The sequence below is a fragment of the Haemorhous mexicanus genome, chromosome 1 (assembly GCF_027477595.1).
Source record: "Haemorhous mexicanus isolate bHaeMex1 chromosome 1, bHaeMex1.pri, whole genome shotgun sequence".
NCBI classification, from domain to species: Eukaryota; Metazoa; Chordata; class Aves; order Passeriformes; family Fringillidae; genus Haemorhous; species Haemorhous mexicanus.
Genome location: NC_082341.1, coordinates 6,739,750 through 6,767,449, shown reverse-complemented (window position 1 = coordinate 6,767,449; position 27,700 = coordinate 6,739,750). Strand labels below are relative to the sequence as shown.

At 40.4% G+C, this 27,700-nt stretch overlaps 1 protein-coding gene across 13 annotated transcripts in view; it reads left to right on the top strand.

Annotated features, from left to right (window-relative positions):
• The window catches only part of KMT2C (lysine methyltransferase 2C), a 187,840-nt gene that overhangs the window by 138,568 nt on the left and 21,572 nt on the right, over window positions 1–27,700 (top strand). For 12 of the 13 annotated variants that reach the window (XM_059839320.1, XM_059839435.1, XM_059839379.1 and 9 more), the window contains 18 exons: window positions 1,524–1,654; window positions 3,251–3,437; window positions 8,644–8,748; window positions 9,100–9,147; window positions 10,298–10,435; window positions 10,622–10,654; window positions 10,737–10,856; window positions 12,931–13,069; window positions 13,336–13,550; window positions 13,663–13,736; window positions 16,309–16,491; window positions 17,119–18,987; window positions 20,038–20,363; window positions 21,147–22,966; window positions 24,000–24,111; window positions 24,943–25,021; window positions 25,139–25,202; window positions 27,186–27,418. In XM_059839320.1, coding sequence (XP_059695303.1) covers window positions 1,524–1,654; window positions 3,251–3,437; window positions 8,644–8,748; window positions 9,100–9,147; window positions 10,298–10,435; window positions 10,622–10,654; window positions 10,737–10,856; window positions 12,931–13,069; window positions 13,336–13,550; window positions 13,663–13,736; window positions 16,309–16,491; window positions 17,119–18,987; window positions 20,038–20,363; window positions 21,147–22,966; window positions 24,000–24,111; window positions 24,943–25,021; window positions 25,139–25,202; window positions 27,186–27,418 — 5,876 coding nt within the window. The remainder of the gene's footprint in view (window positions 1–1,523; window positions 1,655–3,250; window positions 3,438–8,643; window positions 8,749–9,099; window positions 9,148–10,297; window positions 10,436–10,621; window positions 10,655–10,736; window positions 10,857–12,930; window positions 13,070–13,335; window positions 13,551–13,662; window positions 13,737–16,308; window positions 16,492–17,118; window positions 18,988–20,037; window positions 20,364–21,146; window positions 22,967–23,999; window positions 24,112–24,942; window positions 25,022–25,138; window positions 25,203–27,185; window positions 27,419–27,700) is intronic. The other variant, XM_059839362.1, reaches the window with a different exon arrangement.

Below are 27,700 nucleotides of genomic sequence, written 5' to 3'. Positions count from 1 at the left end.
TTGAAGACCCTGGCCTGAGATTTCTCCTGTCACTCTCTCCTTTCTGTTTAGATACTGGCTTTTTTACCTTTTGTAGGGCCAGATCAGTCTCTTGTAGGTTTATACAACATGGTGGAGACTGGATCTTTGCTACAGCATCAAGGCAGTGTTATTAAAATCTAACATTCAAGTGTTGTCTGTGCTTGCATTTGTAGAACTACTTCATAAAACCAGTAAATATTTCTTTTATCAGTGCAGCCAAATATTCTGATTAAGTTCCCAATCTTGGTATAGTGTTTGTTTTCAATATTAGTGTTACAGCTGTGTTTCTGCTTTGTAAATAATACTTCAGTGTAGCATACTGCCTTATTTCAGGTTGTGCTGAAAATCTTGTGTTAGATCTTTTCATTTGCATAGGGGTCTGCTCCTTTAAGTAAAACTTCTTTAAAAAATTGGCTAAAAAGCTAATTCCCCATTCTGGGTAACACTATAATGCATATTTTTAAAAAGGAGTATTCTTAAATAAGTATTTTTCAGTTAAAAGTTGGAGTTTCTTTTTGTGCTCAGGTACAATTGCTAGCTGAGAAAAATACAAATCATAGCTTGCCAAGAGCCTCCTTCTCAGTGGCCAGTACTCATCAGCTTTACCATGATTTTTTACACCCTTGTCACATCCACTCCTTTTCTCTGTAAAGCCTCCCTCTCAGACAGTGCAGAGGTCAGTGTTGGTGAACCTCATTCCACTCATGGACCTCTGGATATCCTACAGGAGATCACTGCAGTACAAAGCAGAGCTGATTTTATTACCATGATAATATAGTTTCTGAAATGACTTGCCAAAGTCCTTAACTTCATATAATTTGCTTTGGCAAGGCAGAAGTAGCAGAACTTGTAAAGTTCTGCATTACCTGCAGTGTTTTTCTTGCTCTGTTGTAATAAAATACTGAATGATTGATGAGCACTGTGTGCTTTTGTGTTTATTAGAAAAAGCAGTGCCACTTTGAAATATGACAGCTGAATAAATGTGTAATTTTTCTTGAAGGGCTTCTTTATAGATTTCTTTTTCTAGGCTGTTCATTATTGATATGATAGTTCTTTCTCAGATTTTTTAAAAAATAAGTTTTTTACTTCTAATTTGAGAAAAAATTGTGTATGAAATGAAAGGGGGTTAATGTATAACTCAGCATGATGACACTGGAGGTACTTCTTTAGTGGAATTGTCTTGTCAAATATCTGGTTGAATGGCACCTATAATTTCTGTCAGATTGGCAAATTCTTAGGTTGCCTGGGGATGCTGAAGTTAAAGGTCTGTGTGTACCTGGGAGGTACAACAGTGATGTGGCTGGTGTCACATCTGGCATTTCCTGCTGCCAGAGCCTTGGTGGTCAGGGCAGTTCACAGCTGGATAAAAGCCACTTTGGAATGCATCTGGAGTGATGTGCAGTAACCCACACACCCAGAGGTAGCCCAGATGTGCTTCCACTGTGCCTTTAGAGCAAAATAGTGAGTGCTTTATTTACTTGTGCCCTGATGTTCCTTTGTAGGTTGGACAGAGCAGCTGCCAGACACTCCAGTTGAGGAGTCTACCCCAGCTTCTGAAAGTACTGAGAAAATCAAAAAACGTTACAGGAAAAAGAAAAATAAACTCGAAGAAACCTTCCCTGCCTACTTGCAGGTAAAGCTGGTAGTCTGCTCCTTGTGTTGTAAATCTCTTTCAAAGCCTACTCTTCATTTGTTTTTCATAGTTCATTTAAACCAGTAATGTTTCTTTTCTGATTCCAAGGTGATGATTTAAATGAAATGGGTTTCCTGTAAAGAACGTTTATGAGCTTGTACAGGAAAGTATATATTATGTTAAATCTCCAGGATTATGGGGAATTCTTCTCAATGTATTTGGATCTCTCCTTGTTCTGAGAGATCAGATGGTTTGGAAAAAATCATTTTTCTGCTCTCTGAACTGCCACGTGATGTTTCCACATTCAGCCTTGTAGGATGTCTTAGCCTGATCAGGCCATGTCCTCAGCTTCTCATTTAGCTTATTGTGGATTATAGAACATGATTTGATGAGGGAAACTTGTTTCCTACAGTTTTAGGGATTTTATATGCCCTGCATCTCCCTACCACAATAATGTCTGCTCTTCCCTCCCATTGATTTCATGGTGTCCCTGGCAGGTAAGAGGCAGCAGTTCTGGATAATAACCAGGATATTAATGGTGATTGAGCAACTTGCCTTTCATTAATCAGGTTACAAACTGGCTGGTTTATATATATTTGTATCTCATTTATTTGGCTTGTTCTTCTCAGCCACCTTCTTCATGATGAAGGGAACTTCTAAAGTTGCAACTTTCACTGTCTTGTAGATGTTCACCAAACTTCATGGCATGAACTGGATTGGGATTGAAAGCAGAGAATTAACAGAGAGGCAGAACATTTTCTCTTTAAAAAATAGTGTTTCATAAGTGGGAAAGTGACTTGGAAAGAAAATACTTATCTTAATAATGTTTCCTTTGGAGTAATAAGGATATATTTTTTTAATGCATGTTTTTCTCCTTTAAAACATAGAATATTTCTCAGATTCTTTGTTGGTATTGCAATAATTGCTACTGAAAAATCTATATTTAGACTTATTTTTAGAACTGTGTCCTAAATCAAGATTTTAAGGACAACATGGGAACAGAAAGGTTGTTATATAATGAATAAAGGTTGACTGAGTATTCAGGCTTAGGTGAGTGATAGCTGTTACATAATATTTTAAAAGCCACTTTTATAGTGCAAGTTAAGCATCTTCAGGTGTTTTGTTATTGCAATTAGACATGAGGATGATTTTGTGAAATGCAGTGTATGGTGATTCTCACAATGGAACCAAGGTTCTACATCAGGTTGCCCAATAATGTGCCCTTTCTTCAGCTGTCTTTTTTGTGTGAGGAGAAATATTTTAAATAATAAACAAATTTTGATAAATAATAACACTGTATTGGTACACTGTCTGTGCTACACATATATAAGAAGACTAAAGTCTTTCTGTGTAATCTTAAGGCATGAATTTAATCCTAAAACTTTGGTAATGTAGCTTCCTCAGGTAAGTTGTAGCCACTGTAGCACTCCTCATAGCCAGGAAGAGATACTGCCATACTGGAATGTTTGTGACACTGAGACTGTGCTTTTTTATTATTACTGAACCTTGGCTTTTAATTTTAACTTTGTCATTTACTCAGATTTTTCAGTCAGTACAGTGTTCTTCCTAGATTAAATCATTTTGCCTTCTTTGCAGGAAGCTTTTTTTGGGAAAGACTTACTGGATACCAGTAGACAGAACAAGATGAGCCTGGATAATTTACCTGAAGAGTCACTTCCACTTTCATGTAAAACAAACTTGGCCACCAATTTCCTGGATCCTTCATCTGACCCTCTTCTTAGCTCCACCTCCACTCCAGCTCAGGCAAAACTGGGACCTCAAGGTATACAAACCTGAACTTAGTGATAGTTCAGTAGTTTAATTTTATTGTGATGTCTGGGGCTTTTCCACTCTATTTTCTTCTTTCCTCCCATGGTTTATCTGATGTATTTTTCAGCATTCTATATATGAACTCTCCTTGTGGGGTTAACTAACACTGATATTTAGTGATATTCTTCTCAAGGGCTCCAGCTGTTTCAGAAAGAGCAGTGGATGACACAACAATTGGCACTTAAAGCAAATCTGCAACATCTTGACTATAATATCCATAGCTATAAAATCCATGAAAATTAGCTCTTTGTAGGAAAAAGCATACAGTTCATTATAGAAGAAAACATAGAGACTGTCATTAAAAGATATTTTTAGTAGTTTAGTGAATACTAGTTGGATGAATATCATCCAAGTATTCTTTTCTTTACTGTTTTAGATATTTTAGGTTGCCAGTCTCCTTGGAATTTTTGTTTCACCATGTCCTTTCTGAACATGAGTGCCCTTTCCAGGTACAGTTTGTAGCCCCTAGGCAATCTTTTGCTTCTGCTATTGCAAAACCTTACTGAAGGTTCTGCTGAGAGTTTTGCAAATAGCCAGAGGGTTGTAAAGTGCTGCTGAAAGAGCAGCCTCACACAAAAGAGCAATTAAAACCTTACTGTATAATTCAAATTATTTTTTCTCTGTCTTGTAGTAAGTATATGCTGTCAGCTAGAGGTGTCTTTATTTTAAGAAACTGCCACTATTTCTTTTGTATATTAATTAATTTATGACTTAGGTTTCAGCTGGTCCCCAAAGTTTTTCTATCTATAGCTGTTTGCAACACTTTCACAGTTCCCACTGTCCAGAGAGTCATTTGAAGAAAGGTCACCTATTTGTGATTGTTACCCAGTGAAAATCTGCTAAATGAAAAGCAAAAAGCTGTGTTATAATTAAACATTGATTCTTCTACAGTTGAAGTTGTGAGTAATGGAAAATGCAAAAAAGTAACTTCCCTTAAGGTGAAGCTGCTGGAAATGAAGTGTTGCATAGTCTGTATTTCCTTAGTTCCAGCACTACAAGATAAGCTCTCTATGACTTTTTTCCACCCTGGCTTTCTTTTGAAGCCAAAGAAATTCAACTTCAGAGGTCTTTGCTGGCCTATCAGCTGTAAGCTTGAAGTCACTAATGTGTTCATGTGCTGTGGTAGTACAGGGGTTTAGAAATTCATGAAGTTGATGTTAATTTAATGGTCTATTTTCCCATAGTCTGAAAGTTCTTCATAAAAAAGCAGAGTTGTAACACTTTGTCGTTTTGTCTTCTTTTTATTCAGAAATAAATAATAAAAGGTGGCTATTAATAAATAAATCACCAGCAGTGGCTTTAGTGGATAACCTACTGTCCTTGTCATTTGACATGTGAGACACTCAAAGGACAGGAACATTCTCAACTTAATTGTCTTTCTCAAATCTCTTGCAACTGTTCAGATTTCCAGCCAAAACTGTGTCCAGCTGGAGCTGTTTGGTGTACTTGGGGCACCAGTGGGTGAAGTCACCTGGCAGTATTGATCATTTCCAGTGCAGTTCTGAATTCTTTGTCTGTGACTTTCTGGGCCGCAGTTACTTCCATGATAGCATCCCCCTGTGTGAGAGGTTCACTGGCTGATTGCTGAGCTCTCTTCTGGCTGGAGCTGCAGATGAGAACAGTGTCCCAGGGCACTGTGCTGTTTTCATCATTTCCATACAGACCTGGCTGTGGAGCAGGAACAACATGAACTGTTTGTTCCCTGCACTGGGGGGCTGCAGGACTGTGATATCACCAACTGTGATGTTTTCCTAGACTGCCACTTCCCACAAGGATTGCTGACTCCTGTGAGAGCCCTTCCTTAATTGCACAGGTCTTTTCCACAAGGAAAACGTTCTTCTCTTGAAAACTCCACTTGTGTAATCCCAGGATGAAGGGTTGGATATGTTTGTTCATCTTCCAGAGAGTTCTTAAGAATCTGGAGGAGTGACCCTGCTCTGCTTTCCAGCAGGTACCCAGCACTGCTGGGGAGGGCAGTGATGTGTTCAGGCTGCTCCTGAGCTGACAGTGCATTTCAGGGACATGTTCTGGGATTTATTTATTCTCACACCTTTGTTAAGGGTAGCTGGACCTTTCACTAGCCAGGATTGCAGTGGTGATTGGGATTGGCAGAGCTGGACAGAAGAGGGGTTTGGGAGCCCTTTGTTTACTGTTAATTTCTAGGAACTGTGACTGAAGTGAACTTCAGGCTCCCAGCGCTGCTTTTTTTCTGACAGAGAGATTGCTAGTTTTATTTTCGGTTAGAAAACTCACCTTTCCTATGTTTTTATAACATGTGGCACTCTCTGCACTCAGTTCTGCATGGCACCAACCCTTAAATCACTTCCAAGTGCTGGAACAGAGTGCAAAGGTTTGCTCACAGGTTCATGGGTGAAGTTGAAGGTGTTGATTTAGATCTGTTGCATTCTGAGGACTGTCTGCCTCTCTCTTGAGTTTCCTGACCTGTGTGTCCCTGATGAAAAAGAAGCCACTTGGTGAGGTGTGTTTTGTGAAGGCTCTTGCAATGTGACCTTTCCTTTAGTTTGAAATAGCTTAAATTCAATGTATTTTTTCTGGAAGTACTGAAAAAGTCATCTGTTCCAGTGAGGTCTCCAGAGAATGCTAAAGAAATTGTTCCCAGACAAAAGGAGAGGAGTTGTCTGAGTCTCTGTAACTGATTCAGGTGCTGCTGGGACATTTTATGACTAGAAATGTTACAGTGTGATTAAACATCTTCAGATGGCTGCAGCCTTGGGAGAGGCATCTTTATGGTTTTAGAACTTCATAAATAAATAAATAGCTGCGTTTGAGAGATCAGGCTCACAAGATAGCATTAGAACTGTACTCTCTTAGAGATCCAGCATTATAAGCAAATTATTTTCCTTTTTGCGTTGTCTTGGCTTTCATCTCCATTCTGAAAGATTCAAATTAATGAGCAGTATTGAGCTGTTTGTTTGGCAGCAGATGTCAACCAGCTATTGATTGTGATCTGAAGCAGCTGACTCAAGTGATTTCGTTGTTTCCAAGATAATATTTAACACACATGGAATTAAAACAAGGAAAAAATAGAAGGAAAAAAAATAAAAACATGCTTTAGATTAGATGTCTTGTGTGAGTTTTATGGATTATAGGCTCTATCCCTCTGCTGTCACCAACACTCAAATCTTTATTTATAGACTTCACAAACTCCATTTTGAAAGCAGGATGGTTTTTCCAGTTTATCTCATCTGAAGTCCACTATGGAATCTAATTTCCTTCATTCCTTGTGGAATCCTAATTTTCCTTCAGTTAGAGACTGTCAAATTTGAAGCCTGAATTTATTCATGGCCATTTTGTAGCTACAGGTGGTAAACTTTGTATCTTTAAATGTTAGATCTTTTCACCTGAGCTCCTCCCATCTACTCGCGCAATAGATTTATATTCACACTAGAAGTTGAATTGTTAGGGCTGTGGAGAAAAGCACCATAACATAAAATACTTGAGAAGAATTAAAGGCTGCCAGTACAGTCCCAATGCTTCCTTCATGGGCTTTTTCCTCCCTGATACTTAGCTGCCTTCAAGCTAAGTTGAGGAAAGTTAAAGAAGGGCTAAGATCAATCCATCAGCCAGCTGAAGTCATCACATCACCTTGTGGTTACTGGTTACAGTTACTTGCATAATTAGACCAAATTATCAGAAGGAAAAAACCCAAACAAACTAAAAAACTCCCAACAAAGAACCCACCAAACACCAACAACTAGATTCTTTTGAGAGACATTTGACAGTACTTTTTATCAGGTACACAAATAACTATGCCTGTAGAGTGGTGTGGTTTTGAGGCACTGGTAAATAGTTTTGCTGGTCTTAGTAGGAGCTGTATTTTGTTTGTACATTTAAATGAACTGGTCTGCACTGGCTTATTAATCCACCTTGTTGAGTGGCAAATAAAAAACCTGATTTGACTAGGGTGCTTTCATCTTGTCTGCATTTCAAAGGGTAAAAGTGAAGAATAAAACTAGTAAAATGAGGAAAAACAATTTTCGTTTGGACTTGGTAATGGAAGAAGGGAAAAGGGTTGTCTCTGAAAATCAGCAGAAAGCACTTGTAATTCATGATTAAACTTAGCAGCTTGGAAAGTAACCTCATGATAGAAGTAAATCCTTGGCACCAGGCTCTGAATTAAGCTGTATTTTTTCCTGGGGTAGTTGGATTGTAACAATGGGAAATACATCTGTATTTGTCCGAAATGTGTGTGTTCTTTGGCTTTCTGGTCCCTCTTCAACCTGGCCATATATTTGTTTTCCACATTATATATTTTATGATTTGTATTAATCCTTCTTTTTCTGTTAAATTTATATTTGCCATCTCATCATGTTTTATTAGTCTGGCAGTGTTTGCTCATGTAGTCATGACAGTCTGCAGTTTTACTGAAAAATATTTTTCTCAACTTTTATTTGTTTGTCAAAAATTTTTTGCAAATGTTGCACATCTGTAACAGTCCAAAGCAACTAGTTAATAAAACCAGATGGGCCATTTGGAGTAATTCCTCTCTAGTGAATTGGAGGTCAAGAAGATAATAGTATCCAGAATTTATTATTTAATATTAAAGAATTTATTGCTAGACCAGGCCAGTTTTTCCTAGATGGCAAACAAACATGACATTTCTATCTCTGGGTGTTACCACTCCATCAGGTTTTCTTCTGATCTTAAAAGTACCATCTTAAATTTCTATTTATTTACTCTTGCTTCTTACTCTTAGATTTCACTTCCCTCTCAGGGTGTGGTAACCAGTTGTTTCTGTGTTAAGAAAGAGTGGTGGTAAAAGAAGTAGCTGATTACCTTTGTGGATTTACTGTCAGCTGTCCTATATAAAACCTTTTTGTTGACTTACACATTCATGGGCCTTTGTGTCTCAGAGGTTGCAAGTTCAGAGTAGATTTTGGGGTTATTTTTCCCCTGGGATCATCCAGTCTATGTTTCACATGATGTGATCTTTTCTAAAAAGACTAAACAATGTAAGCACATGCAGGTGGCTCAGTCCTGGCAGGGAGGGGCTGCTGGTCAGCACAGTCTCTGACCCCAGGGACACCTGCAGTTTGACAGCATAGGAGACCCTTAGAGCCTGGAACATCTGTGTTTGGGGCTCAAGAACATCACCAGAGATGCAGAAATATTGATTTTGTTCTTTGAATCTTCTGCAGGCAGCACTGACGATCCTTTAGCTGATCTTTCGGAGGTCTTAAACACTGATGATGATATTCTTGGAATACTTTCTGATGATTTGGTAAAGTCTGGAGATCATTCAGGTATGTATGTCCATAGGGTCTCTCCCTATTGTTTCCTATTTTTTCCTCTTTATTATAGATGTATTTGTTGTACTGTATCTGTAGGTTCTGCTCTAGGTCATTTCAGATACAATTTTCATATCTTAAGAATACCTTGGTTTGGAATGATATTGCTTTATTCTACCAAAAAATGCCCAAACTTGTCAACATTTTGTTTTTACTTGGCTCTTTGCTTTGCTGCTTAAGAGAGGATAAAATGTAGCTGCCGTTGTCTCTCATACCTGCGTAGCTTTTTTCAGCATGCAGCTTTTTCTTTACTTTTTTTTGTTTTCGTGTGGTAATCATCCATTTTATCTGGTTTGGGTCCTGTAGGTCTTGATTTATGCACTTTCCAGGTTGAGAACTCACCCTCCCCATTTGGTAAGAATCTAAGCAATGGATGATCCATGGTTAGCAGTAGCCCTCTTTTTCTAGTGGTTTTAGCTGAAAGAACTGCATGTGTAGAAATTGCTTCTCCTTTACTGTGTCACTAATTCATGTTTCATTTTCCACTCTGTGGTGTTTGAGTCTAACACAACCTCTAAACTCTGCACTCTGCCTTTAAGAGTCCTGCATTAAGTTTTGCTTATAGCTTTTGAAAACCTTCCTTAGTTTTTTGTGTTTCATCATACAAACCCATGCATTTTCTTGCTGCCACTGTAAATATTACTTCCTGTAGTAGTGTGTGTAGTTTTTATCATAATGATATATTTTGTAAATGAAAAGCATTTTTATCAATGTGAGCATATGAAAGCATGATTAAAGCAGTCAGTATCCTTTTTTTTTTTCCACTGGATAATGGTTCATCACTTTATGTAAAAGACGGGTTGACAATAGGTAGAATGGCATGTTTCATTATTTTAAATTTGGGGTTATTTGGTAATTATTACAGAAATATATTTTAAATACTAAAAGACATAATCCTTTTCCCCCAGATTTTTCTCATTTGAGAGATTTATTGACCTTGTTTGGGACATTAGGAAATTTATGTAGTGAATTCTGTTTTCTTAGTGCCAGCAAATCACTTTGATGTAACCCGTAATAGTTAGGATTTGTTTTTGAAAGAGAAACTTCTCTAACTTGTTTTATATTGGCTACACCTCAACAGCATTTCCATAAATAATTTGTAATATTTGAAGTGAACCTTAAGGTACATGAGGATGAACCATGTTTACTACTGGTGTGATTCTTTTCAAAAAGTGAAAAATAGTTAAAGTGGAGCTATATTCTGAAACCTGTACATTTGAAACCATGCTGAACCTAAACTCAGTAGTCTAACTTCCTGTTCTTCCAGTTGCATTATATTCCATTAACATTCCTCAAACAATACAATAAACTGGAGGTAAAGAGTGGGAAGGTTTTTTTTACCTTTTCCAATCAGTGTTTTGTTTTGCCTTACCTTTCAAATATTAGAAAGTCCTGCTTTAATTGACAGCTGAATTCTAGGGGAAGAAAACAGGGTTTATGCTCTTTATTCAATACTAATAAAATTTGCTATTCATGTCTAATTTAATTTTGTTTCTTCCTCCAGCTGGATTGGATATTGGCCCCATCTCTGATGATCCTTCTTCCCTGCCCCAGCCGAATGTCACCCAGAGCTCGCGGTCACTGAGTGAAGAGCAGTTAGATGAAATCCTCAGTCCAGAGCTAGACAAAATGGTCACAGATGGTAATTTTTTTTGGTCCTTAATCTTGATCTTCTACAGAACTTAGGTAGAAATCATCTTTTCTTTTTTTCTTTCCCCCAAATGACTCATCTCTGTATTGTAACAGACCTATTTGGACTTGGTTGCACAATTACTTTCATTGCTTCCTCTGATGGTTACTTACCTTGTGTTGCCTTTCCTTTGTCCAGGTGCTATTCTTGGCAAACTGTACAAAATCCCAGGTATGTGTTCTGATCCTCCTTGTCTTATATGGAACACAGTTCACAAGCAATGCCAGCAACTCATGCAGAGTGTTTTTTGCAGAGCTGGGAGGGAAGGATGTTGAAGATTTGTTCACAGCTGTGTTGAGTCCAGCAGCCCCACAGCCGGCTCCTCTGCCACAGCCTCCTCCCCCACCACAGCTCATGTCTTTGCACAGCCAAGGTATGTTCCTCTGGTGCTTCTGTGGGCAGCAGCCTGGCCAGGAGAGTTGTACACCTTTTAAATGCTGATGTGGAAGTAGGACTCATCTTATGCTGTGCAAAATTGTGCAATCTGCCATTGTTAATTTGTGAAATATTATTCTAAACCTGTTCTGAAGGGAGTATGTGATTAACATCCATGTAAATGTTGCTAATAGAAAAGGACAGTTATTTGAGATTTTTCTGACATATTGGTGCTTTTACTTTAGCTGACACTTAGATGGTTTGGAAATTAGTCTGTGATAAAGCATGTGTTCTATTCTGACTTCAGTCTTTAATTACTTTTGAGTACCTCCTCAAGGGTAAGGCAAGTCTCTATGTAACACTGATTTACTGAGTCTTAATATCTGTAAGAATGCAGTTTTACGTATTAGCTAGTCCTAACAGAATGGAGGTAAACAAATTTAAAATTTATCTTGGAAATTATACTTTTTTTTTTCTTCATTACTACTAAAATTAGCATGAGTTAGATACAGCATCTTGCTCTGGTATTGAAGGGAAGAGATAGATTGATTTTATTAATGTTATCAGTAGAGCTGGTTTTTTAAGCCAGTTTTTTTTAGTGGGAATATAATTGAATGTGCTCCTTTTCTCTTCAGACATCACCTCTAGTGGGTTTTCCATGAGCTCATGTGAAGAGTGTCCAGTCTTTGGATACTGGTACTACAAGAAGGACTATGCGAATTGATTTGACCAGTGAATTAATCATAAGAAGAAAACTGATTTGTTTCCTAGTTGGATTGGTTTTCATAAAAGCAAAATACTTCAAAACCTCTTAGGAGAGTGTTTTAAGTAAATACTGAGTTGATTTAAAGCAAAAGATAATATAGATAGCATTGTCTGTTTCCCAGTTACTTGAGTACTTGTGGATAGCTCCAGCGTGTGAGCTCTCTAAGATTGTTCAGCTCCTCCCTATGGGAACTGCCATGATAACAAAGTTTTGGATTTACAGTTTGGTTCTGCTCCAGTGGAATGATCCATAGATAAATGCTTCAGTAATGGTGCAGCTTGCATCAAGATTCAGCAATTTCAGATAAAATTTTTGCTCTCTTCTCATAGACTTGTGAGCGCAGTGCAGACCAGAGCCGTGACTCCATCCTGTTTGTTTGCCAGGTCTTCACAGTTGGTTACTGTGTTTAACCAGCACAGTAACATTCTCTTAAATTTTGTGTTACAACTATGGTTGCTGCATAGCTTGCATAACCCTTAGATCAGAAACAGTCTCCTAAAATGGGAGAATGATACAGTATCATCCTGCAGATACATCTGATTCCTGAGCTACTTCTGTGCTTTTAAGGAAATACTGGGGCAACAGTTATAATCTCACTTAAGTGATGGGATCCAAAGGCCAGAGTTAATTCTGTGTAGTAACATCTGCAAATACCATCTGCTGGAATGAATCTGCCTGTGCCACATTTGTAATACTGTAATCAAATAAATAACATTTTCTGCCTTCTTACTGCTACACTGGACAGTTAATTAGAAAATGTTAATGCTCATTTGAGTAGAGTTATCTGTTTCATTGGTTACAAATTAGGGAGTTAGTAGATAATGAGGCTTACTTTCATACAATGCTCAGGAGTCTCAGAAGAGGAGATGTTTAATTCAGGTGGCTAATGATCATCCTGCAAGCACTGAAAACTGCCTTCTCCACGGCTTGCTGCTTGTGTCTGGGTCTAACTAACATGAAGAACATGAGCTTTTAAGTTTATTACCTCAATGTAAAGTGCAGGGCCATGGCATGGGCTATTGCAAAAGTTTTGAGAATCCATTTTTGAAAAAAAAAAATGTATTTTAGACAAGGAAAAAAAAGTGTGCAGGGATGTAATAGAGTAGAAAAGGATCCTTTAATCTTACAGAGAAGGATTTTAAACTGATGTAAAATCTTTTCCAAAAAAGTAAGGTCAGCACTGAAAAATTTTAAAGCAATTAGTTTTTAGAGGAGACATTGTTTTCTTTGTGAAAGGCTCTGCCTCTGTCTTAGAAGCAGTCACCCTTGAAAACTTAAACGAGCGACTTAATCTGCTTCTTTCCAGGAGAGAATGCATTTCCAAGAGTGCCCCTCATGAATGGTCTGATTGGCCCCAACCCTCATCTCCCTCACACGGCTCTGGCTGCTGGAGGAGGGCTGGGCACTTTCTCTCCCATTACACAGCAGCCATACACTGATGCCAGGTAGGTCCAGATGGAGAATAAAAGATTTTTGGTATATTTAGCATTAAAAAAAAAAAATCTAAGTAACAAAAACAGCTGGAGGGTGTTGGTGGTTACTAATAATGTGATATTATTAGTTCTTGACAGCCACCACAAAATCTTGTGTATTTTTGCTGTGTGTTTACTGCTGAAATAGCAAACAGAATGAGTACTTTGCTAATTGAGGGTTGGTTTGTTTTGTTGTTTTTATACAATCTGTAAAACAAACCCCTTTTCTGGTCTGTCAGGGATAAGAATCCAGCCTTCAATCCAATGATGAGTGATCCCAACAGCTCATGGGCACCAGCTGCTCCACCTCTGGAGGGTGAAGGTGATACCATGTCCAATGCTCAAAGAAGCACCCTGAAGTGGGAGAAAGAAGAAGCTTTGGGTGAAATGGCAACTGTAGCACCTGTTCTCTATACAAATATCAACTTCCCTAACCTGAAGGAAGAATTCCCAGGTGAGTGATTTACTGAATCAAGTTGAATATTTTGCAGCAATTGGTGCATTTTGATTCGAAAGTATCTCAGACTTATCATAGCCTTGTGTATTGACACATTTTTTGGTTGCAGACTGGGCTACAAGAGTGAAGCAAATTGCTAAACTGTGGAGGAAAGCAAGCTCTCAAGAGAGGGCTCCCTATGTGGTAAGAACAATTCCCACCTGCATTTGCATGCTTCCAGCAAACATACATTTCATTTATAAGGTTGTGTTGTTTTGTTCTGTTTTTAATAACTCAAGTTCAAGGTTTAGTGATAGTTCCCTTACTGCAAGAAAACCTTTTTAATTTAACTTCTAAGTCTGAAAACTTCTACCTGTATTCTTTGTTTTTCAGTCTTGGAATAAACTCTATTAGTACTGTGCAATGTAAAGACATCAGCTGAGATGAGAACATTTGTGGCTTCCACTGCCTCTCTGCTGTCTTTAATTCATGCCTCAAGTCATCTTGCTCTGTCTCTTTCTACACAGAATCTCACCAGTTTCTTGAGAAGGATAATAACAACTGATCATGAGATTCCTCTCTCTTTCATCATCCCCTCTCACTGGGCTATTCTTTTTCCTCTCTTAAGAGCTGCTGAAGTCTTTCAGCTATTGAACTAACAATTCCAGAGGTGTCAGTGCTCACACCTTTGTTTGCCTTATTTATTTCTACTCCTCGTGTTCTTGCTTTACTGTTCCCTTTCTCTGCTTACTCTCTTGTATTGCTTTGTATGGAAACTCTCCTGATATCTTCTGCTGTCCATTTTTCTGGTACCATTTTGTGGGGAGCATGAAGGACTCCATTTTTCTCTCCAAAATCATTCACCTTCTTCACATCTGTGTTAAGTGAACACACAGATACTTGTAGCAGTTATCTGGAATTACACAGTCATTGATTTCACCCTGCAGAACTTCTGCCATTCACAGGGGGTGAACCTTAACCTCTGTTGAGGCCTGTGTGTATCCAGAGTATTATTGATTCTTTTGGACTTTCCCAACGATTGTTGGCAAATGTACTTTTCTTTAACTTCCATTCTCTCCTGGTTCTCATCTTTGTTTCGTCTCAGCAGCTATTGGATGATCATTCTCACTTTGCAGGTTTCTGTGGATTTTGCAGTTTTCAGTCTCATAGCCTTCCCCTACCTGCACTTTCTTCATATAGTCCCACCAGTAAACAAACTTCATTCCTCTGCATGTTGATGACTCAGAGTTTAGCAGTACTACATCATCTTCTGCTGTCCAAATTCAAAATTGTTGTGATCTCTGACTTAAGAGGATAAATCATATCCCAAATTCATTGTGAGAAGTGCAGTTCTTGATATTTCTGAAACCCTTTCCACTTGAAAGAATAATTCTCTCGTTTATCCTTTGTATCACTGAGGCATCATCATCATTCTGCTTTTTACTCAGTGTTGCAATTTCAGCACCTTTGGACCTCTATGTCACCTTGCCCATGCTGTAGTTAATCTTGGTGATTCCTTCTTTGTGGTATTTATAAGATAATACCCACTTAATGGGTGGCATTTACCACTTCACAGTTATTTCTATTACTGATTGCTTTATTATTCATTGTTCTTAAAAAATGCAGTCGTATCCTTGTGATGGGTATCCAAAAGTCAGCAGCAAAAATTACTTCCCTTATGTAGAGGAGGGGAGGGCATGCTCCTGCACACCAGTATTTACAAAGCAAGACATGGTTAATTCCTCTCAGAGCAGTCCTTGTGCTTCTGCCATGCAGCTCCTGCTGGTGTTCCTGGCATTGTGCACACAAGAAGCTGCTGTGGTGCCTCTCCTGAGGGACTTACACTCTGAGAGGTTGAATGAAGGCTGAAATGAAATTCCGAGGCATACTAGTAAATTTTCACTGTAGGCTTTTTACTTTACTTAGCATGCACAATCCCATCACTTACAGGGAGAAATGACAGTGATTTTTCTACTGCTGTGACATTGGTGCTCTCATCTATGTCACTATTTCATTGTTGGGGGGGAGGTATTAAAGCCTTTTCCTCTAGGCAACCCCTACTTGACAGCAGCAGATAAATTTGTGAAGGAGAGGATGTGAGGGTTTGGTTCAGAAAAGAAATCACATCCTAGATTGGTGGTAAAACAGGTGATTTGAAACTTCCATTAGATACTTTAAAGTGTCACTATGGCTGTAAAATGCCTCATTGAAGAGGAATTGCTGTGTCTCCATACAGTTTTTCCTGATCCATAAGCCCATATCCTATGTTTATACTGTTAACTGTTAACAGACTCAGATCTTAAGAGGTCATTTAATGGACTAGACTGTATTTTTCTTGTCATTGAAGTTCTCCACATTAGTGGCCTTTATTGATCCAAACATCATCTGTTGTGTTCAGCCTTCACGTTGTAAGACCACACCAGTATGTGATTTGAAAGGTAAACTGGTGCCATTAACGATTTCTTGGCACAGCACAGTGCCTGCAACAGACACCCTCCTGTATAGAAAAGCTTTGCTAATAGGTTTACTAATTTACTAATTGCTAATAACCTCTTAGTTCCTTCTGTATATGTTAAACACAGAATTTCCATAGAGGTGTGAAATTTTTCTGTTTGGAATTCTTTCCGAAGTGCATAATGTCATTTCCACGAAGATGTGTGTGATTAAAGCAGGCTGTACAAATAATTTGGTGATAGATTTTGTAGGAATAACAGTTGGAGTGTGCACACTTAGTAGAAGAAAATAAGTCTTAACTGCATCTTTTCTCTTTTTCCAGCAAAAAGCCAGAGATAATAGAGCTGCTTTGCGCATCAATAAAGTACAGATGTCAAATGACTCCATGAAAAGGCAGCAGCAACAGGATAGCATTGATCCCAGCTCCCGCATCGACTCCGACCTCTTTAAAGATCCATTAAAACAGAGGGAATCAGAACATGAGCAGGAATGGAAGTTCAGACAGGTGTGTAGCATTTAAGGTGTTTTGTTATTTTCTCCCTGCTTTTTATTGCATTGTAGGAATCTGTTGCAATGAAATCAATTTGTGTCTTTCTTTGTAGAAGAGTATACAGTCAGCCATTCTGCTTGGGAAGAAAATAGATGTTATCAGGAGATAAGCTGTTTGTGAAAAACCTTTTCTTTAAATTTTGACTATTAAATCCTGTGTATTATAGAAACAGGTTGTTCTTTCTCTGCATGGGTGGTCGCTGCAGTAGGTTTTTATTACATACCCTGTATTGCAGTAACTTTGTCCTGCAGACTGCTGCCTCCCATGGGGCTGGATGTCTCACAAAGCCCACACCAGTGCTGCATGTCACTAACCTTTGTCTCCAGAGTATAAGATTGGAAAGTGGTGATGCTCTTTAGGCAGCCTGGGAAATGCTTATTCCCAGGCAAGCAAGATGCATGTCAAGGTAATTAAACTTTACAAATAGCTGGACTCTCTGCTCCCTTTGTATTTAAAATTTGCAATTATTTGTAACTGATATTGAATGTGTCCTGAGGTTTCAATTATAGATTCAGTCATTAGAAAAATTTTGTATACCCTAAACTTAGAAGTGTAACATATTTCCTCATTATTTTAAAACAGCAAATGCGGCAAAAAAGTAAGCAGCAGGCCAAAATAGAAGCCACACAGAAGCTTGAACAGGTGAAAAATGAGCAGCAGCAACAGCAGCAGCAACAGCAGCAGCAGCAGTTTGGTTCACAGCAGCTCCTGAACCAGTCTGGCTCAGACACACCCAGCAGTGGGATCCAGAGCCCCTTAACGCCGCAGACTGGCAATGGAAGTATGTCTCCTGCACAGCAGACATTCCATAAGGATCTGTTCACAAAGCAACAGCTCCCTGCTACACCCACATCAGTGTCCTCAGATGATGTGTTCCTAAAGCCACAGGCCCCACCTCCCACTCCCACCCGAATCCCAGTGCACGATTCACTGTCTCAGTCTCAGACTCCTCAGACATCATCACAACAGATGTTTTCTCCAGGTTCCACAAACACAAGGCCTCCTTCTCCAATGGATCCCTATGCTAAAATGGTGGGAACACCCAGACCAGCACCCATCAACCAGAACTTTGTCAGAAGGAACCCCATCACCCCGTTAGATTCCTGTGCAGCACAGCCCTCCATATCTCGGGAGCCGTCGGGAAGCAGGCCCTCACCAGTCAGGGACTCATGTTCTTCATCTCCAGGTAGCAGCGATCCCTATGCAAAGCCACCAGACACACCCAGGCCTGTCCTGCCATCAGAGCAGTTCTCCAAACCACTGGGAGTCCCACGGTCGCCCATAGTTATGGAGCAGTCAGGGAAGGTTCCTTTAGCTGCTGGAAGCAGCGATCCGTTTACGAAGCCGGCTCCTAGGACTGACACATTTCAGAGACAGAGAGTAACCTCTGCTGATGCCTATGCACGGCCTCCATTGACTCCCACTCCTGCTCCTGTGGATGGGAGCCCTGGACCTTTCAAAACTCCTCTGCGCCCTCCTCAGTCCCCGCAGGATCCTTACTCCTCCATGCCAGCCACGCCCCGGCGCGTTGCTGTCGATCCCTATGAAAGGCCCCCTCTGACACCCAGGCCTGTGGATAACTTTTCCCATAACCAGGCCAATGATCCCTACAGCCAGCCTCCCCTCACTCCCCACCCTGCGATGAAGGAGCCTTTTGCCCACCCGCCGCGGATAGTGCGGCAGCAGGGTGATTCTTTCCCTCAGTCTGGGCCCATTTCAAGGCCGGCTTCTCAGGACCCTTACTCCCAGCCTCCAGGTACTCCTCGGCCAGTTGCTGATCCTTACGCCCAACCCCCAGGAACTCCTCGTCCCACCACGGTGGATCCATATATGCAGCAGCCTCCAACACCAAGACCTGCTCAACCAGCAGATTTGTTTGCTCAGTCCCCAGCAAACCAGCAGAGACATTCTGATCCCTATGCCCAACCTCCTGGAACACCACGGCCAGTTCTCAGTGATCCTTACTCTCAGCAGCCAGCAACCCCAAGGCCAGGGATTCCTGAGGGTTTTAACAGACCTGCCATGACAAGGCCAGGACTAATAACAGGTCGAGATCCTTTCCTGCAGACACCACAGAGCAGGTTGCAGGGCACTTTTGTCAGACCATCAGACCCATGTTCTCAAACTCCCAGGTCTGCAGGACCTGCAATAACAGATTCCTTTAGCCATGGTGCAGCTACTCCAGCACATGACCCATATGATCAGCCACCAATGACTCCAAGACCTCAGCCAGAATCTTTTGGAACTGGTCAGCTGGCCCATGATGCTGCTGAACAGCCACGGCCTGGATCTGAGGGCACCTTCAGTGCATCTGGAAATGCTCCCATGACTTCTCAAGGACAACAATTTCCCAAAGTTTCACAAGTTCCTGGTCCAGCACCCACCACGGGAGTAACAGATACACAGAACACCATGAATATGTCTCAAGCAGATACTGAGAAGTTAAGACAGGTGAGAAGTCTGATGATATTAAAATTCTAGAAGTAGAATAATTTCCCCCATCTTGTTAATACTTGAAATTTCTTGCCATTAAACATAACTATGTGTAAGATATGAATTATCTTAGTTTACTGAATATGTTAGTTTGGTCCTTCTGGATAGAAGCACAATATACAGAATACAGAAACATCAGTCATTTTTAAGGAGTTTGGACAAGATCCAAAAAAAAGAAGCAAAGGCTGTATTTGAAGCCACTGAAGACATAATTGGTTGGTCTGTAATAGTAATAGTGCTTTTAGCTACAGTCTGAGGAAAAAAAATATTTTAAAAGGTCAGTTTGTTCTATTCTGTAACAAATGAGTTGTGGAACTGATTGTCAGAGACTTGTTCACTGCCTGGAGAAGGGAGTACAAGCAAAGATATCAGACTTAATGTCTGACTTTGCAGTTGGCCATTGTGTTGAGGTCAATCCTTCCCTTGGTCGCAGCTCTTCTTGAGGCACATACACTTCATGTTTCTGTCCATGAATGTCTGGCAAATAGCTCTTGCTAAGAGATTGAATTACATTCAGCTTGGGGAAAGCTGCTCAATCTTTTGTTTGGAAGGATGGATGTTAAATGAATTTAATGGGAAACCAGTGGTTTATCATAGTGGTTATCATACAGAGTTAAGAGTGAACTCTGTAGCTATGGTGTAAAAACCTTTTGCTGAATTTTCTTCAGTGGAACTCTAGTCATGTTTGTCTCTCAGAATGCACTTTTCCTGTGGTGAAAGGGCCTGCAATACTGGAATAGAAAAATGGAAAGAGAGTTGCTTCTATGTTAAATGGTAGAATGGGATCACACCATACATTTTACCAAGAGGTCTGGATGTTAAGTTGGGTACCAGCACCCTGCACCATTTGACCCTCCTCATTTCTGAGGTGATTGTGGTTGTTTGTTATATTTTCCTGGAACAAGTGAAGAATCTATTTCTTCCAAAAGGCTTAACCTAGCAGAGTGTAACACTTCAAAAGATGTCAGTTACAGTGTCAAGTATAATGATTTACTTTCTTGTAAACAGCGCCAGAAGCTCCGTGAGATTATTCTGCAGCAGCAGCAGCAGAAGAAGAATGCAGTTCGCCAGGAAAAGGCCTTGCAGGACGCAGCAGCTCCTCCCCATGCAGCCCCTCTTCAGCATTGGCAGCAAGACAACTTAAATCAAATCTTTAACCGCCCTCCTCCTCCCTATCCTGGGAATATCAGATCCCCTGTGGTCCCTCCAGGTGGGCCAAGGTTCTCCATGTACCCAAAGGACCAGCGTGGGCCGTTCCCTGGGGATGGGCAGTTCAACAGGCCCCAGTTTCCAGGAGATATGAACACCATGGGAATGAGACCTCATGGTCTGAGGTGAGCTCTTGGATCTCTTAAACTCAAGATATTACAGGGATAGTTGGAGAAAGGGGGCTTTTTAGACAGGGTGAAAAATCATCTGCTGGAGCTGGTAACCTTCCTGAACTCTGTACGTGCAGTGGGTTTTCCTGTAACATTAGAATGTGTGTATTACACTAAGTATTTTACACTGTTTTGTTGGGAGTAATTCAGAAAAATAAATGAATAAACTGCAGAACTAGTCAAACTTATGTGACTGAAACATCTTGTTTCCCATGGCTTTTGGGGCATTTCTAAGAAAAAGTAAAAGACTTTATTTTTGATGTCTTAATAATGAATAAATTAATTTCTAATGAGTATGTGATTGAACATCAGCTTCTGTCTGTGGTGTTTTTACGGTGAATGCTACAATGTAAAATGAATGCCAGCATCAACATACATTCTCAGAAGTTAATTTTTTCAGTAACTGGATTTATTTCATTAATTTCTAAATCCACACACTGAGGTTTTTTTACTCTGAATTGTATTAACTTGTATTTTAATTACTAGGTTAGTTCTGACTGTCAGAGTTTTCTATCCATTATTATTATTATTGAAATTGAAAACAGGTTGTTTATTAAACATAATTAAAGCAATTATTTTATTGTAGTCATAAAGCTCATTTAAATGTAAGTATAATTAGTCAAAACATTGCTTTAAATATCTTGATGAATGCATCATGTAAAGCATTTTGGTGAACAGTTACTTAGTCGTATGAGACTGAGAAAAAAAAAATCATTTACCTTTCATGTTTTATCTTAGATATGGATTTCCAGGAGGGGGCCATGGTCCACCCTCGGGCCAGGAACGTTTCCTTGGTCCTCAGCAGCCCATGCAGCGCCCTGGAGTTCCCCCACAGCTGAGGAGATCCCTGTCTATTGACATGCCCCGGGCCGTGAACAGCCCTCAGATCAATAACGCAGCCGGGATCTCGCAGCATTTCCCCCCGCAGGGAATTCCAGTGCAGCAGCACAACATCCTGGGGCAGGCGTTCATCGAGCTGCGTCACAGAGCTCCTGATGGCAGGCCAAGGCTGCCCTTCAGCCCTGCTGCTGCCACCGTGCTGGATGCAGCAGCTCAGCACCAGAGGCACCCCGGCTTCCTGCCCAGGCAGGATTTCCCAGGCCCGAGACAGGCAGAACCGCTGAGACACAATTCTCAAGGAATACCAAACCAGCTGCAGATGGCTGCGGGTTTGGAGCACATGTCCCAGTCCCAGCAGGATCAAATCAATCCTGAGAACCCACCTGCACTTGTAATGCGTTCTCTGGGTCAGCCAGTTGCTGATGCGTTCCCAGGAACATCTTTGTCTGCATCTGCACCAAGTGATGAATCTGCAAACTTGCAGATTCCTAACCAGCCAAGTGATGGTCTAGAAGAAAAGCTTGATCCTGATGATCCTGCTGTTAAAGATTTGGATGTGAAAGACCTTGATGGAGTTGAAGTCAAAGATTTAGATGATGAGGATTTGGAAAATCTGAACCTGGACACAGAGGATGGGAAGGGAGATGAACTGGACACACTAGATAATTTGGAAACCAATGATCCTCACCTTGATGATCTTCTGAGATCTGGGGAGTTTGATTTAATTGCATACACAGACCCAGACCTTGATGTGGGGGATAAGAAAGGAATGTTTAATGAAGAACTCGACCTTAGTGTTCCCATTGATGACAAACTAGATATCCAGGGCAAGGCAGAAGAACCCAAACAGAAAGAACAAGGTGATACAGCTGTTACCCCTGCTGAGACCCAGTCTCCACCAAAGAAATCAGCTGCAGAAAATGAAATGAAAACAAAAGTACTTTCCCCAAACAGTCAAGAGGAAAAGAAGAATGAAAATGAAAAAGGTGATGGAAATACTGAGTCCACAAGTACTCAACGGGCTGCTGAAGTGGAGTTAAAGGATGGGGAAAAGGCTCCTGGGCAACCTGCTAACCCAGAATTCCCTGACAAAACTCCTGCTGTTCCTAGTCAAGATACAACTGTGCCTAGTCCAGATGCTCAGGGATCTGCTCCACTGCCTGTTCAAGGAGCAGTAAGTTCCTGCAGTATTTCTGGGTCCACCCCAGTCCTCTCAAGTTTGCTGTCTAGTGAAAGCTCAGACAATGCTGAAGCAAGAACTCTGGGATCTCCATCTCAATCTCTGCCACCCACACAAATGAACCATGGATCAGGTATTCCACAAACACTCATGACACCTGCTGGACAGATCTTGGAAAACACTTTAAATTCCAATCTGCCCATGGTTCCACGAATGAACCATAATTTTTCTCAAGGGTCACCAAATCCAGGATTTATTCAGGGTCAGTCATCTAATCATAACTTTGGGACAGGACAGACATCTAACCAGACTGTGGCTGTACCAAACCGTCCTGGTCCCAGCGGCATCTCCGGTCCCCAGCAGATGATGCTCCCTCAGCCATTAGCTCAGCAACAAAACAGAGAGAGGCCACTTCTGCTAGAGGAGCAGCCACTTCTTCTGCAGGACCTCTTGGATCAGGAGAGGCAGGAACAGCAGCAGCAGAGACAGATGCAAGCCATGATTCGCCAGCGTTCGGAGCCATTTTTCCCCAATATTGGTATGTGGGTGTCCTGTTTGTGTTCTGGTTGGTGTTCTAAAAATGCAGCAGCAAATAGTTAAATAGTCCACAGGACTGCCAGAAGCAGGTAAATATGTAGAGCTTGAAGGTGGCATAATAAAAATCAGCCTGCCTATTAGGTACTAAGGGAGTATGGAAATTGAGCATGTAGGTGGAATTCTGAGCTCTGGCAAGGCTCCTGTTGTCATTACCAGGATCAGGGTAGCTCTGCTCTAACTGATAATGTTTGTGACATCAGCTGTGTCACATTCTCTCTTTATACTTTAGGTTCTTATGAGATAGGGAGTAAATGCATCCTTTGTAAACAAAATTAAACGTTCAAGTGCGGTAGCTGACCTTCTTGATATTTGATCTATCAATTTTATGTTTATGGTTGTTTTATGACTTTTTTTTGTAGTATTTATTGTGTCATAAGGAAAGGGATTATCAAAAGCTGTTACTAACCCACAGTCTAGGGAAGGCCCAGAAATATCACATGTAATTCTGCTTGTACTGAAAAAATTTAAGAAAAGCTGTTGTTGCTTGTTTAATATAAGCTAGCAGTTTGAGCATTCAAATCAAGACCATCACCATTATTTAACTGATAATGAAACACTAAATTTTGAGAATTTTTTAAGTTGTAACTACAGTGACCATCATGGCCATTCTCATAGTGCATTAGTGATGGTGTGCCAGTTGAGATCACAGGAACAACTCCTCTTCCTGAGTCTTAAACCTAGAAATAGAATTGATTAATCTGTTCTCAGACTCTCATTCTGACCTGCTTTTGGTTGTATGTTGTGTGTTGTGGCTGAAAGCAAGGACAGCTGGTGCTGCACTAACTTCCACAGGATACATGAAACTGTGTATTGACCTTGAATATCAAAGTGGGGAGGACAATTAATGTGAAATAGGAATGCAGTTAATGTTTTACTGAAGATTTACACATGAACTAAATGCAAACAAGTGATTTCCATTTAATAAGTTGTGATGTTCAGCTGTGTGATTCACTGCTGCTGATTTTGTCTTACAGATTTTGATGCGATTACAGATCCCATAATGAAAGCCAAAATGGTGGCTCTTAAGGGGATCAACAAAGTCATGGCACAGAGTAACATGGGGATGCCACCAATGGTCATGAACAGGTAGGCAGCTCTTGACAACATTCTTTAGGACTACGGAATGTAAAAGGAAATGACAGAGCTCAGGGAAACTGTGCAGGAAATGAAAAAAAATTCTTTCTGTCCTGTAGTTTGCATTTGGTGCTAACACAGGATTATCTCCTAGGAATAAAGACAGTGTGGCAGTAGGAGCTATAAAAGGTGTTCAAATGCATCAGATTTGTGTTCCAGTTGTAATGTCATGGGTCAACATGGCCAGCATGTTGATGTTCTTCTTGTTTTACCACTTGCTAATTAGGTAATGACACATCTCCCATGGGTTGTGCTAGAAAACAGGGGGTGGCCATGTGACAGTGGAACCTCATGTTGCAGCAAATCATTTAATGCTGGGTATAAGTACTATTTTAGCCCAAGTAGTACAAGTTCCATCCTCTGCTTAAATCCCTTCTGAGGACAAAAGGAGCCATGAACTGTGCAGGCTGCACCATGACTGTCCTTAGGGTAGGTGGGGAGTCCATGGGCCAGGGAGAATCTGTGACTGTTCTTAACTGTTTTTCTTTAAATTATAAAATATTATAATACAAATACAGACTTGGGTGTGTGTGTTTTCACTGTTCTAGCACAGTAGGTCATGTTTACATCATCTTTCTGAAAAATGTAAAATGCAGTAGTTTCAACCAAGGACAAAATTCTGTCTGTATTCTCCAGATGTTGAAAAGGTTTGGTACAGAAGTTCAAGTGCCTGTCTGTATAATATTTGGGTGCTTTGTTTAAGTTGAACATAATAAAGTTGTCTCTCTCTCTTCTAAAATGCTGTTTTGCAAGGTTACAATTTCTCTTTCTGTTTCTCAATAGGTTTCCCTTTATGGGTCAGCCAGTGCCAGGGGCTCAAACCAGTGAAGGCCAAAATCATATGCAGCAGGCAATTACACAGGTAATGCAACTTGATATGGCCTTGAAACAAAACTGTTCAATAGTGATCACTAAGTTTTGGATATTTTAATTTAATCATGATTTAATATCCTTGTCTGTGTTCTACTGTAATTTCTAGGATGGAAGTTTGACACCTCAGATTTCTAGACCTAATCCTCCCAATTTTGGTCCTGGTTTTGTCAGTAAGTAGAAGTTTAATAATTTATTGTATGGGTTGGGTTTTTTTCCATTTTACTGTTCTGTTTTCTTTAAAGTGAACTATCCATAAATGGATCCTGTCTTTCAAAACAATCATCCTTTTAAAATTGAGTCATTTCATCATTACAATGCCAGGTAGGGAAGGGATGTATAGTAAATGCTGTTAACATTTTTTTCTAGAAGCTATCATCAACAAAACACCATAAGGAAAGAGGGAAACAGAAAATTAACATTATTTGGATTTGTGTGAGAGCAGTAATTTATTAACTGGCAGACTGCTGTATCAGAAACCTGGTCTTGGGTTGTGTTGCAATATTCTGAGCTCAATGAGAACAGCTGTGTGTTGATGGAATTTTTTATTTCAGAAGCAGAAAGTTTTGTGCAGCATCATTGTCATTTGAACAAATACCAGAAAAAGCTTTCCAGGCACTGGTTAGGCGAGCCTGGCTGGTGAAACACAGTTGTTGAAAGCAGAAATACACTGCACTAGCTTTTTGCATTCCATATTTCTGGCTGTCCTGGATCAATTGTGAATCCTAGTCTGTGATGAGAAAGATTTATTATCAGAAATTAAAACTGAGCATTAGTTGAGAGATGAAGACCATGTGTAAAAAAGTGTTTCTATCACTACAAATACTTCACTTGATATTTGTGAATAAGAAACAGAAGTAAACTCCTTCACATTTTCCAGAAGGTTAAGTAGCAGCGCTGAGTATGCAGTCAGGAGCTTTGGCAATATTATCTGTATTAATTATTTGTGGTGTGATTCCACATGGCACTCAGCAAGGCCCTGCTCTGGTTGGGTGGTGATGGGTTCTGAGCACTTGAGTAAATCTGGTTTTCAGTTCAGTAGTAGTTAGTCTTACCTGGAACTCATTAAAATTTCAGTGCTTTGGTGTTTCTCATGTTACTCTCAGTGTTTCCACTCAATTGTCCCCTCAGTTTTTGGGATCAGTTCGGCAGAAGTTTTCCCTGAAAGCACCTTGAGGCTATAGCTCACCCTGAGTAGGTTTAGTTGAGGTGTTCAGTCAAAGCTGTCACTGACACAGTGACTCATGGAGGAGAAGGTGGCAGGGTCTGGAGCGCAAGGAGGACATGGTTATATTGAAATCATGGAGCTGTGTGGTATCTCTGTCAAACCAGGGTCTTCACAAGGAAGATCTTTGCTTATTTGTGGTGTCCCAGCCTACTGAAAGTGATCAGGAGACAAATGGCACCATCAGCAGTGTTCTCTCTTGCTTTCTGTGCTTAGTGCAGGTCAAGTGTTATCAGACATGGTTGTTTTGCCTCCAGAAAAACGTCAGAGAGCAATGGATTGCCCGTGGCAGACGAGCATTTCTCATTTGAAAGAAGAGCAATGTCTCAGTTACAGCCTAAAGGAGAGGCATTTATTTTGGGAGCATGAAATGGCCCTGGTGCTGAATGCCCCATGCTGAGGGCTGACACTGACAAAGGGATTTTTACAAAGACAGTCTAATTCTTTCACTTTGTGAATATTTGATTGTGTTCATAATTTTAATATTAGAAGTTGTAATAAAAATAATTTTTGTATGCACAACAGTTTTCTGCAAAAACTAGAAGTAATCAGGCCATGTTTTCTTTACGTCCTTGTTCCCTAATCTCTTTGTACTTGAGTACTTCCAGAGATCTTCCATGTCCCCTCTTCTGTGGCAGGACAGAGAATCACTGGGTTCTGTAGCAGTTCTCAAAGCCACCTTTGCTCACTGGCAAGTGTGTTTCCTCTCACAAATGCAGTAATTTGGATATCTGCCTCATTTACTCAAGTCACTCCAAGAACATAACCAGTTCTTGAAGTATCAAATTCTCTGTCAAATTTGGCTGAATTTGACCACTAGTTTCTTAAAATAAGGAGGGGAACCTGATGGTTAAACTTGAGCTTTAAAGAGTGGGATGAGAGCTCATCTCCAGGATGAGATCATATCACACTTCATTTCCCTTCTCTCTAGATGATTCACAACGAAAGCAATACGAGGAATGGCTGCAGGATACACAACAACTTCTTCAAATGCAGCAGAAGTACCTGGAGGAGCAGATTGGAGCCCACAGAAAATCCAAGAAGGCCCTTTCAGCCAAACAGCGCACAGCCAAGAAAGCCGGCCGGGAGTTCCCAGAGGAGGATGCCGAGCAGCTGAAACATGTTACTGAGCAGCAAAGTATGGTCCAAAAACAGCTAGATCAGGTAATCATCTGGAATCCAGGCTGTTCACCTTGGCACCGAGCTGTCACAGTGGTAGGAAGTCTTCCCTTTAAATCTTCTGGAAGACACAGTGGAGCTCTACCTGAAGGAGCCGCTCCCTGTTCTGTTCTGTGTGTGTAACAGCGTTGCTCTGGAGTGAGGTGACACTGGAGCTGCAAAGGAATATTCTGTGGCAAACGTTATGACAAAAAGCTGGGTTAGTACTTTAGAAAGAGGGGAATTCCTTGGCCAAATGACTTGCAGCAGAGTTCTTGGCACCATGCT